This window comes from Cololabis saira, chromosome 21 (assembly GCF_033807715.1).
Source record: "Cololabis saira isolate AMF1-May2022 chromosome 21, fColSai1.1, whole genome shotgun sequence".
Taxonomy (NCBI): Eukaryota; Metazoa; Chordata; class Actinopteri; order Beloniformes; family Belonidae; genus Cololabis; species Cololabis saira.
Genome location: NC_084607.1, coordinates 23,124,730 through 23,137,553, shown reverse-complemented (window position 1 = coordinate 23,137,553; position 12,824 = coordinate 23,124,730). Strand labels below are relative to the sequence as shown.

The following is a 12,824-nucleotide window of genomic DNA, read 5'->3' as shown; positions in this document are numbered from 1 at the left end:
CCTACTCGCCTCATCAAAACGGAACTGCTGAAAGAGGTTGGAGAACCTTATTTGAGATGGCGCGCTGCATGCTATTGGAGAGCAACCTACCCAAGCAGTTATGGACATATGCTGTACAGACAGCAGCCCAAGTCCGCAACAGGTGTTACAGTAGGCGGCTAGAGCAGACTGCTTATTATGTTTTCACAGGAAAGACACCTAACTTGTCCAACATGAACATATTTGGTTCTGAATGTTACGCGTATAAGCAGGACAAAAAGAAGCTTGATTCGAGGTGTGAAAAGGGGATCTTTGTAGGCTATGACAAATATAGTCCAGCATACAATGTGTACAGTCCGGAGACAGGAAAAGTCCTAAAGTATAGGCAGGTAAAATTCATCACGAAGAGTATCACTGATAGCCAGACTCAGACATATTGTGACATTGAGAGTTATGATGATGTACCACTGAAGGTAGTCAACCAGAGTCAGGAACAATCTAAAGAGACTACAGAGACTGGTACAACCGATGCAGATAACACTCAAGGAGAAGGGAGATATCCCACTAGAATGAGAAAGCCTCCACAATATTTAAAGGACTACCAGTGTAAAGCTGAGTATAATGATGATGAGAGTGAAAATGTAGATTATTTCTACAGGGTGACTTATGGTGTACCAAAAACATTCAGAGAGGCTATGGACTCTAAGGAGTCAGAAATGTGGACTAATGCGATGAAAGAAGAAATGAACTCTTTCACAGAGAATGAAACTTTCAATCTGACTACCCTGCCAAGAGGCAAACAAGCAGTGGGAGGCCGCTGGGTATATACAGTAAAAGAAAGCCCAGATGGATCTGAGACTTGTAAAGCCAGGTATGTCGCAAAAGGATATGGTCAGGTGGAAGGGATTGACTATAAGGAGACTTTTTCACCAACAGCTAACATGACCTCTGTTCGAGCATTGATGCAGGTGGCTGTACAGGAAGACTTAACCGTACACCAAATGGATGTAAAAACGGCTTACCTCCACGCTCCAATGGACTGCGAGGTATATATGGAGCAACCAGAAGGCTTTGAGGTCAGGTCAAAGACAGGAGAGCACTTAGTGTGCAAACTCAATAAATCATTATATGGGTTGAAACAGTCTGGACGTAACTGGAACATGTTACTACATGATCACCTGACAGAAAATGGTTTTGTACAAAATGATGCTGATCATTGTGTGTACAGTAAAGAATCTGAAAATGGGAAAGTGATTCTGTTGGTGTGGGTAGATGACCTGCTCATAGCAGCAAGTAACAATACCTTACTCAGTAATGTAAAAGAGATGCTGAAGAGAAGGTTCAAGATGAAAGATATGGGTCCGATTAAATACTTTCTGGGTATTGATTTTACTCAGAAAGAAGGAGAGGTCAAAATGACACAGAAGAGACACATAGAAAGGGTGTTAGAAAAATTTGGAATGTCCGGATGCAAACCAAGATTCACCCCATGTGAGCAGAAGCTAAACCTGGACAGTGAGGGTGAAGTTGTTGACCCAACTGGTTATCGAGAGATGGTTGGCAGCCTGATATACATTATGACGTCTACTCGACCTGATCTTAGCTGGGTTGTTAGTAAGCTGTCACAGCACTTTGCAGAACCGAAGCAGCAGCATTGGACTGCAGCAAAGCACCTACTGAGGTATTTAAAGGGCACTGTAGATCAAGAACTACACTACCAAAAATGTGAGAAAAACTTACAGCTTGAAGGGTACAGTGATGCTGACTGGGCAGCTGACAAAAGTGACAGGAGGAGTACAACTGGATACTGTTTCAGTTTAAATGAGGGTGGTCCTGTCATATCTTGGAAGAGTAGAAAGCAGCCGACGGTGGCATTATCCACCTGTGAAGCGGAGTACATGGCACTTGCAGCCACTACTCAAGAGAGTATGTATCTTGTACAACTACTTAAAGGTTTGGATGGCAGTAACCAACATGTACCTGTTAAAATATATGAGGACAACCAGGGAGCGATAGCTTTGTCCAAGAACCCAGTATGCAGACAGAGAAGCAAACATGTTGATATAAAATATCATTTTGTACGGTCTGCACACACAGAAGGGAAAATATCTATAGAATACTGTCCTACTGTGGACATGGTCGCTGATGTTCTTACCAAGCCAGTGTCAAAGGTGATACTTGAGAGGTTCAAGAGGTATTTGTTTGGATAAAAGTGAAAGTTGTCGGGTGTAATTTATTTTTGACATTTTCACAAGTTCGCCAGAATGAAAAGTGTTTTATTTTGAATTCATGGTTTAATTTACTAATGTACATGTCTTTGAGTGGGAGTGTTAAGTATATTAGACAATATACCAGTTACAAAGCCATGTTGCTGTAACTAAATGACATGATGGGATGATGTTATAACGTGCCTGCGCGCACGGTTCTGAGCATGCGCAATAAACGGTCGGAGAAAGAAAAAAGAGTTCAGGATTCTCTTGACCAAAGATGAAGACGTGTGTTTGCCTTTTTGTCGTGATTCCGTGAAGGTAATTTAATTAACCATCTCTGGTGACTGCTGAAACGCAAGACTGCTGCAGAAATGTCTAGTGCTACAGATACCAACATTTATCTTTTAAGACCTACATGTCTTAATAGCCAGGGTTCCCTTTAAGGTGCATCAGGATATATTTGTGCAGCCAACTTCAGGTCGAAGGTGATGAGTCGTCACTTCAATTCATCCGAGACGTAGTCCACATCCACCAATCCTGCACGTTGATGCTGGTCCTGAGGCTGGGGACAACAAATCTGTGTACGGCACTGGACAGTCTGTCCAGCTCTGTTCCTCCTCTTCCTGCTGGAAGGTTGTTGTTTTTGTAATTACATCCATCCATCCATCCATCCATCCATCCATCCATCCATCCATCCATCCATCCATCCATCCATCCATCCATCCATCCATCAAGCGTTGGATGATTTCAGTTTTAGTATGGAAACCTGACAGCATTGGATGTTGACGCCAGATGATTAAAAATGTCAGTCATACCAGTCTTAAGGTTATTCCTCACCTGGACTTCAAACCTGCTCGGGTTCCAGGCGCTTGTACCATTAACACATTATGGCCACGTTAAACAATGTTTTCAAGAAGAGGAAAACTTCACATTCAGCCGGCAAAGATTTGATGAATTTATATTTTATTGTTCTTATCTGTTTCAGGTCAGTCCTGACCGTTTGTCCCAGGACCCTGATGTTCTGTCCTGGACAGCGACGTGGACTGACGAGCCCTGAAAGCCCGCTCACGGGCCGCTGGGTCCCTGAAGGTGTCCAGGACTGAAGCCACCTGGAGACAAAGCAGAGAAGAAGTCACCTGTTACTCCAGAGGAGGAGGAAGAGGAGGATGTATAGAGAAGAGGGAGGAGTAAGAGGAGCCCAACATCTCTGAAATCTGTTCTCTTTAAAATAAAAGGATGTTAACAGTTAGTTCTTAAAGGTATTATCCCTGATTTTGGAGAGCTAGCAAGATTTGAAAGAGGCACCTCCTCTAAGCCCCGCCCATTCGGTCCGAATGAAACGGATTGGTCCAGGACCGGAGACTTGGCAGGAAGGGAAATAACCAATCAGATGCCTTCATTTTAAACCACGCCCTCCCGCCCTGTACCATCCGCGCACTCGCTTCCAGCCCCCCCCGTGCCCACTTCCCACAGGTCCTCCTGGGCTCACAGTGTCCCAGTGTAACCCCCCTCCCTGCCCTCTGCCACGGACCCCCAGTATGTAGTTATTATGTAGTTATTTCCCGAGCAGCTCGGTCCCCGCTGTGTGGGTGAGCGGGGAGCAGAGCCGTTAGTCCAGGCTGCTGTTGCAGGACTCTCTGCCTAGCAGCAGCAGCCCGCGGGGACACGTGAAGAGCCGCAGCAGCTCTGGCTCGGAAGCAGTATGGGGGTCCGTGGGGATGGAGGTGTCTCCATCCTGGCGAGAGCGGAGAGCGCCAGTGCGGCTGGCGGAGCGCTGCGGTGCCGTGCAGGCTCTGTTGCCACAGCTACGCCGTAGGGTACGCCGTAGCCGTAGCTTACGCCGTAGGGTACGCCGTAAGCTACGCCGTAGGGTACGCCGTAGGGTACGCCGTAGGCTACGGCGTAGCCGTGGCTGTAGAGCCTGCAGCGCACCGCAGCGCTCCGCCAGCCGCACCGGCGCTCTTCCGCTCTCGCCGGGATGGAGACGCCGGTGGGCAGGATGCACGTTTGGGTGGGCACCACCCCTGCCCCCCCCCCTAAAACCGGCCCCGCTTACAGGTGAATGAGACATGGGGTAGTTTTGTTGAAAATGTGCTGTCCAAAATGTCCTGGAAAACTGGACTCCTGCAAATGCACGTTCCCCAAAGTTTGTGGGGGCGTGGCTTTGGACGGAGCGCTGACAGGAGGGGGCGGGGCTTAGAGGCGGGGGCGGGGCTTAGAGGAGGGGGCGGGGCTTAGAGGAGGTGCCACTTTCAAATCTTGCTAGCTCTCCAAAATCAGGGATAATACCTTTAATTCACGGTGCAACAGTTAGTCCTCAGTCAACATCCAACACCACAGACATGTTTATGTGCATGTGTGTGTGTATGTGCAGGTGTGTGTTTATGTGCAGGTGTGTTTTACCTCTGTGATCTGAGGTAGCTTGAATGGTTTTTGCACAGCAGGCAGAGATGGGCTCCTCCTCCTCCTCAGCAGGCTGGTTCTGGTTTGTGTCAGTTTCATCTGAACCTGTAACGACACGGTTCCATCAGACATGACCAGTTTTCCAAGACAGTAATTCAGAAATCACACCCCAACATCTGTTTCACAGGGCATTCTTACGGGACATGAGTGAAGTTTGTATTCAACTATAACTGACATTAATCCAGACAAAACACCACATTTTAACAGTTGAAAACAACTGACAATTATGTATAGATCTGCCTGTTTACTTTTGCCATGGTAACGGTAAACTGAACACGAACTGTTAGTTTTTATTGTAGTGACGGTTCCATGCTGTCAGACGAGGGAGACTCCCTAAGTTCGACACAGTTCTGTGTTCTTCAAGTTTTATGTCACTGTTTATGTTATAGAGGGTATGCATTACCGTCACTTTCCCACTGGACCACGCCCCCTTAAAGCCTGAATATAGTCGCCGTTGGTGCCTGCGTATGCGTCTGTTCGGCTCCCAGCGTACCTCGCGTACCACACGACGAGAACGCGCCATACCGGCGGTTACCGATAGGGGGCGAAGGAGAGCAGCAGTTGGAAAAGTGATTCGTAGAGGTAGTAGCAGTAGCGGTAGTAGCAGTAGCGGATTTCAAAGTCAGATTTCGGATTTCAAACACAAGAACATGTCATCATCGGAAGGAGAGGAGCTTTTAGCACTGATTTTGTTGCATCCTCGGAGGAAACGGCGCCAGCGCCAGCACCATCGGAGATGGTACGTTAGACCGTTGAACCAAAGCCGGCGGGAGACTGGACTCGAGACTGGAGACTTACTCGCAGTAAGTGGCAAAAACAGCTGCAACTAGTAGGAGAAACTGTGGAAAAGACAGGATAACAGCCGATTATCGGCTTAAATTAAAGGCAGTTGGACTTGACAGTGACCCGTACGTTTACCCCAAGAACCAGTGGTCCATGGACATTGATATTTGGCCACGAATCCAGTGTCCTGATATTTATATGTACTTAATTTCTACGCTGGGGAAATACAGCTTGAAGGCATACAAAAGTCTTGACGTTTGGTCCTACTTCAAGGCAGGATTTGTTGTAGAAATTAAAGTGATGAGGACACCTAACTTTAGGATTTGACCATTTAACGTTAGCTACCCAAAAATCCAACATCACCTGATACAAAATGGGAACCGCAAATCTACGTTTCAGTGCCTGGAATCCAGTTGTTTCTGTGAATTGCAGCGACCCATTTGTCTTTCTTAAGCTTATTTTTCGTCAGTCTGTAAAACAATAACTCCGATTTCTTGCTAAATCTATGAGTACAGTCGATCGCACAACAGCTCTTTCCCATTTTAGATGTTTTCCAGTTGCTCAAACTGAAAGTCTTTCTGCCACTCAGTGGGCGTAACCTGCTGTGAAGTCGCATCTGTGACGTCATGCGCATTCCCTCTATAAGAAGTGAGTAAAGTTGATTGTGTCTCAAGATTAAACAGCTAGGTTATCACCAGACCGCATCTTGTGCTCACCTGAACCCACACAAGAAAAGTACAACAGGGCCCCTAGAATGATAGTTAAGCACACGCACACGCACACGCACGCACGCACGCGCGCACGCACGCGCGAGCGCTTCACGCTGTGTCTCTCTCACCCTTTTATGGCTGCTGGTTCTCAGGTGTTCCTCCAGCCAGCGCCGACCGTACTCGTGCGAGAGGACGCCAGCAATAGGTGTTGACGGCCTGAAGACACATCCGTCACTCATTAATCAGTTAATATTGATCAATGATCAATGATAAATGATGGTTTCCGGGATATCCCACCTGCTGGCGATTCCAAACACGATGTCTGGCGGTGGCGGTGGCAAAGCCCTGCCACGTTCTCTTGGAACGTGGACCTTACGGACTGCGGCGTCCTGCTTCTGAACCCGGTACTTTTTCATATCTTTCCATGTCGACAGACCAGCTTTCACCGCATCCCGGTTCAGATCCACGAAATTTGGAGGTCGAAGTGTCTCACTCGTCGGCTGAACATCCACGCTGGACAGAGCTGAGAACACACAGGTCGATGACGTGATGCCGACATGACAACAGGAACAGTTCTACCTACTACTGAGGCTGGACCAGACCCGAAGGGAGAGAGGGTCTCTGCCTTCCTATCACACATTTTTGTTTTATTCATTTAAAGGTTTAGATTACAGGGACAATGCACATTAATAACACATTTAAACCAATGTAAAATGTGCCGGAATTAGCCAAAAAGGCTATTTTGCATCCACTGTCCCTGGACTGGTGTAGAAATAGTCAACCTAAAAGAAGGAATTATTAGATAGGTTACAATTAATAAAACATTTCCGAATAAAAAGGCTATATCAGAATAGAGATTAAGAGGTAAAAACTAAGCTAAAATACATAAACACACAGGTTAACATAAGCTCAACAACAGACAATTGCTACAAACGAAAACAGAAACAACATGAAGCAGCAACAGTAACATCAACGTTAATAACACAAGACACAGTAACAAACTAACAGGCCAAAAACAAACAAGACAAAAGCACTAAACACAGAATAAAAAGCCATGCAAAAAAGGCAACATTATGACTAGACAAACTAATAGGCAACATGACAGGTGACATCAGACAAACACCGACAGGCAGGGCAGCAAGCCAGGAAAATTACGCACTAAAATTCAATGTTGACAGCCTTGACCACTAATTAACCACTTTTTTAAATAAAATTTAAAAGAAGAATAATTTGATTTCATGTTTTCTTAGAACATAACTGAAGAAACAAAATGTGGAATGCAAAATACAAAGAAAGAAAAATAGATAAGAATAACCTTAGACAAACCTTAGATAAACAGCACCCCTAACTTTTTAACTTTAACTTTTTTGCAATAATAAGACTATAGGAGAGGAAACATTGTTGGAAGTTGCTTAACTTTATAACATCATCTGATGTTCCTAAAATAATAATGAGTGGATCGGCCTCAAGCTGTATTGTGGAAATTAAACTGAATATATTAAACCAATAGCTCTTAACCTTGAGACACAAGACATGTCATATATATATATATATATATATATATATATATATATATATATATATATATATATATATATATATATATATATATATATAAGATATCGATTTTTCTAAGCGAGACATAGGCCGGAGGCATCTGTCAAGATGGGAGCCTTCGAAGGTCTTGAAATTTTGCAGATTCGTTCTTACATAGTTTCTTATTTGCAAATACCTGAAGAAACTCCTTCCAGGTAGATAGTATTTACTGGTTTATCTATCCTCTCGGAGAAATTCAGTGACAGAACAGAAACCCAGGACCACAACTGCGATTCTAACCTCTGAGCTCTGGGACCGGGTCTGGACTGGACCACATGGCCTCACAGCTACAAATCAAGCCAGAAATCTTGGTGTAATTATTGACTCAGACCTGAACTTCAACAACCATCTAAAGTTTATCACTAAATTTGCCTATTACCACCGGAAAAACATTGGTAGAAGGCCTTAACAAGAAATCTATCAGGCAGCTGCAGCTGATCCAGAACGCTGCCGCCAGAATCCTTACAAACACCAGGAAACAATAGGACAATATTACACCGGTCATGAAATCACTACACTGGCTTCCAGTGAGTCAAAGGATAGGGTTTAAAATCTTACTGCTGGTCTACAAAGACCTGAATGGTCTTGGACCAAAATACATGGTTGATCTGTTAGTTCCTATGAATCTCCCAGACCCCTGAGGTTCATCTGGATCTGGTTTGTTGTTTGTCCCAAGAACCAGAACCAAGCAAGGTGAGGCAGCGTTCAGTTATTCTGCTCCTCACCGGTGGAACAAACTTCCTGTAGACCTGAGGTCTGCTCCAACTGTCAGCTCCTTTAAATCAGGCCTAAAAACATTATTGTTTACTGAAGCGTACTCCTAAATTAAATACTTACCTGCTGTACTCTACTGCCCTTACTTTTTAACAACTTGTGCTTTTTATTATTTTACCTCTTTTCTTATCATTTTATTTCATTTTATTTGTTATTTAAGCGTACTCTTAAATTAAATACTTATGATTTTTGAAAAACGCGCAAAGTTATGGATAAGCCCTGAATGCAGGCATTGTGATGTGGAATTGTCAAATTGGGGCATCTGCACCGACCCACCACAGCCAGAATACCAAACTAATGGTGCTTTTACACTAGTACCTAATCGGCCCGACTCGACTCGACTCGGTTTTGCGACTACATTTTCTGTATCTATTCTTCCGAGATTCTAAGCGGCTGAGTCGTCCTGCATCTGATGTCATCACACTACAGGCCACCGACGAAGAGCGGCTTGCGGCGTCTTGTTCATTTTATTCGACAGGCAATGGCAGTGCAAAAGTCTGTTTGGTGATCCAACTCTGAGGTGCAGATGTTCATAAACCTGGTGGCTGAGGAGAGAATTAAAAAGGGATCTAGACGGGAGCTCTGTCACTTCATAGCTGCTCGTGGCTACCGACAGACTTTTCAGCAGCGCCGAGACGAACTAAAAAAAATTAAAAAGCGTTGCCGCTTGAAGCTTCTCTCACTCTCATTTTTTAACTTGATATCAAACTATTTATTGGTTATCGCTATTTAAATTTTTTGCATAAACCGTTGGGTGTGTGTGTGTTTGGCTGCTGTACGATTTAATTTCTCCTCTGGGAGATAAATAAGGTATTATATTCTATTCTATTCTATTCTATTCTATTCTATTCTATTCTATTCTATTCTATTCTATTCTAAACACAAGCCACAGACCCAGCACCACATATATCATCTCCTCCAGGTTCTACATCTTTAGTGTTGTTGTTATCTAGCTGAGTAGGTACTAGTGGAAAAGTGCCATTAGTTGCGTAGCCACGAACGGCTCAGGTGGTCACCTGATTTTCCAACAATCAGAGGACCAGTCCGTCCACATGTCAGTGAGACGGGACAGAAACTCTGGTGCTACCTGAAGCTAAAACACCAGGTTCCTCCCAGAATAATGATGAGCAACAAAAACAAATGACACAAAACCTGGACATGTTCCTATAATGTAGTTTGTCGTTTGTGTTTTTCCGTCCAGAACCAGACACCATCTCCAGCTGCTCTGCAGCTGTGCTGATGCTTCTGCATGCTGACACGAGAACTGTGTTTAATCATGGTGGACTGGGGGTGGGGCTTACCTTCAGCCACGCCCCCATTTTTGTTCCTCTCGCTGGGTGTTCCATAGGTGACATCTGGACGAGGAATAGTCTTACTGCGGCGGCGGGCCTTACCCACAGGGGCCTAGACATCATCATCATCATCATCATCATCATCATCATCATCATCATCATCATCATCATATTACAATGCATAAGACAAGGCGCTGCTTACGTTGGTGATGTTGGTCACCAGCGTGTCTCTGAGGCGCGTCACCCATGGATATGCCATGCTGCTTGTGGGTCGAGTATGAAGGGTGGTGATGAAGAGGAGGCTGGTCGGTGGCGGCGGCTGTTGTGACGCTCCAGGCGCTGTTGACGGTTGATCTGAGGGAGACAGTGAGAAGAAGCACCTAGGGTTGCCATTCGTCCCTTGAAATAAGGAATTGTTACGTAATTGGGAATTAAAAGTTGCGTTCCGTATTGAACCAATACGGACATATGTCATGATATACAGGTGAAGGTCGTAAAAATTTGAATATATTGCAAAAAAAACTTCATTCGTAGTAAATTCAACTAAAGGTGAAAAAAACATATTATTTCCCACTACATTCAAAGTGAGATATTTCAAGCCTTTATTTGTTATAATTTTGGTGATTATGGCTGACAGTTTATGAAAACCCCAAATAAAAAATCTCAAAAAATGTGAATGTTTTATGAAATCAATAAACAATTCGATCATCAAAATTGTAACAAATAAAGGTTTAACATATATTGCTTTGCATGTAAGACTGTGAGACTATGTAATATATTAGTCTCACCTTTTAAGTTGAATTATTGAAATAAATTAACTTTTACACCATATTCTAATTTTCCGATCTTCACCTATAGGCTATATTTATATTTACCATAGGAGCAGAGGCTAGTTCAGTTGCTGGCAGGGGCGCCACTAGGCCCTTTTTGGGGGGGCTTGAGCCCCCCCAAAAGAAGTCTCAGCCCCCCCAAAAAAATAGAGACAATTTTTTTTTTTTTTTTTTTTTTTTTTTTCCCCCTCTGGTGGTCATTACTAGCAGTTTCTGATTCCACTCAATGCGCTGTGTGTGAGTTCCCCCCTCTATGTTCTTAGGGTGTGCTGACAAACATTTAGGGGGGTTCATCCCACCAAGGGGGCCCTGACTCAGCCCACCCGAAAAGTTTCTAGAACCGCTACTGCCAGGCGCTCCCTCCTCCATCTATGTGCCTTATCCCTTCACTTCACACAGGTCACACACACACACACACACAACGAAGTAGCCTTTTACAGTCAACAATCATTCTCCCCAGTCCCCACTCATGATGAGACTGTGAGGTGAGCATTGAGCAGTCAGAGTCGTTAGTTACTCAATTAGCGCATATTGATGTGCAAATTAGCGCATACCGTTGTAGTAGCTAAACAAAATAACTTATAATCCAATAACGATTGGCAAGGCTACCATGACACACCAAGCCAGCCAGCCATCATGCTAGCTCGCAGTAAAGCGGGTCTAAATGGATGCAATGTCTTTTGAGAAACAATATGGGCATAAGTGAAGAACATATTTTCAAACGGGTCTCTTGTCTTCTGAATGAAATTAAGCCCTTCAGAATCGCAAGTGGCTGCTTTTCAACTAGTTGACTGCAAACTCCTGCTTTAGCTTACAGTATATTATTATCTTGTCGGAATATTATTCCAGCCAATAAGTTAGGAAGTTCCATTTGATTTGATTTAATTTTACTTTTGCCTACAAAGCAAAATATTACTTTACTTGAGTCTCCCCTGAAGTGATTTTGGTATTATTTATGCAAGCAAAATTCTACCATAACCTGTATGCAGAATATATATAGGGAAACAATTATTTTTTCATCGCTGTAAAACCACAGAACAGTAAAGAAGATATTGATGTGTATAGGTCTTCATAGATCTAGTCTCTTCATTTTGACCTCAAAGTGCACCAGATTGATCCATTTTTACTTAAAATCTACAAATTTTTCTTCCGGGGGGGCATGCCCCCGGACCCCCCTAGGGGTTCTGTGGTCCATGAACTTTGGTAGGCTGAGCCCCCCCAAAGCTCTGATGCTAAAATCGCCCCTGGTTGCTGGTATGGTTGGCTTACAGTCATGCAAGTTCAATGCTATTAAAGCACTTTAAACTTAAAACAAAGCATTATGTTTTTTCATTACAAATAAATACATTTCTATGCAGTTTAGAAGTTTTGGGGATGTCCCTTTTTTTTGGCGCCTGCGCTGCTGAAATCGGGGCATCCCTTATTTCTATTTCTGAAAGGTGGCAACCTTTCAGGCTGGACCCCCGCAGCCGCAGGCGGCCCCGGGGTCCAGCCTGCGCCTGCGCAGCACCAGGAGCCATCTTCATTTGTGGCCCCTGGGATAAAATATATAAAAATCAAACAAGTGTATGCAAGTGTGCTCCGTCGGCGCCGCGGTAGCCTACTGCGGTCACGTGGTCTCCGCTTGCGCATCTGTTTCTTTTTTTTTTGTTTTTTGTTTTTTTGCATTTTTTAGAAAATAAAAGGACAACAACATAATAAAATAAACAAAACACACAAAAAAAATAATAAAATAAATAAATCAAACAAAATTAAAAACCTTATACATATATATCACTTTGTCAATACATAAAAAATAAAAAAAAATAAAAATCGATAGACAGACGCTAGCATTCTTCGACAAAGCAGCAGAAATCGACGGAACAGCGCCCCCTGCAGTTGAAATAAACTATAGACTCACCTGTAGGTCGGTCTGGGGTGTGATGCCGCGGAGCTCCGGCAGGTGAGACAGGTGTAGTTGAAGCTGCTAAATGTAGGTTTTAAGCTGCTAGATGTACTGTAGGTCTGAAGCTGCTTTCGGTTGCCACGGTAACAGAAGCTCGTCGCGTTCATAAAATGCACGACAACAAGAAAAACGAACGATACCTGTGCAAGTGCAGGAACAAGCCGCCGGTGCGTTCAGGGACTGTGTAAAACTCCGCAAAAAGAGTTTCCTTCAATAATCAGACTGTGAGTTTGTTTTTGTAA

At 44.0% G+C, this 12,824-nt stretch overlaps 1 protein-coding gene across 1 annotated transcript; it reads right to left on the bottom strand.

Moving 5' to 3' along the window:
* Positions 1–3,175: 3,175 nt before the first annotated feature.
* LOC133421554 (cilia- and flagella-associated protein 77-like) lies at positions 3,176–12,157 on the bottom strand. Its single transcript, XM_061711208.1, has 7 exons — positions 12,085–12,157; positions 10,010–10,161; positions 9,817–9,919; positions 6,443–6,668; positions 6,274–6,361; positions 4,593–4,697; positions 3,176–3,298 (listed from the first exon to the last, which is right to left on the bottom strand). Exons 1-7 carry the CDS (start codon positions 12,155–12,157, stop codon positions 3,176–3,178), a joined length of 870 nt encoding a protein of 289 aa, XP_061567192.1.
* Between the last annotated feature and the right edge of the window lie 667 nt (positions 12,158–12,824).

Bases quoted from the DNA above. Each gene is read 5' to 3' on its own strand.
- LOC133421554 (XM_061711208.1), bottom strand. From the start codon at position 12,157: ATGGCTCCTGGTGCTGCGCAGGCGCAGGCTGGACCCCGGGGCCGCCTG. The intron at 10,162-12,084 runs GTTGCCACCTTT...TGTCTCCCTCAG, and splicing joins GCGGGGGTCCAGCCTGAAAG to ATCAACCGTCAACAGCGCCT. The intron at 6,362-6,442 runs GTGGGATATCCC...ATGTGTCTTCAG, and splicing joins GTGTTTGGAATCGCCAGCAG to GCCGTCAACACCTATTGCTG.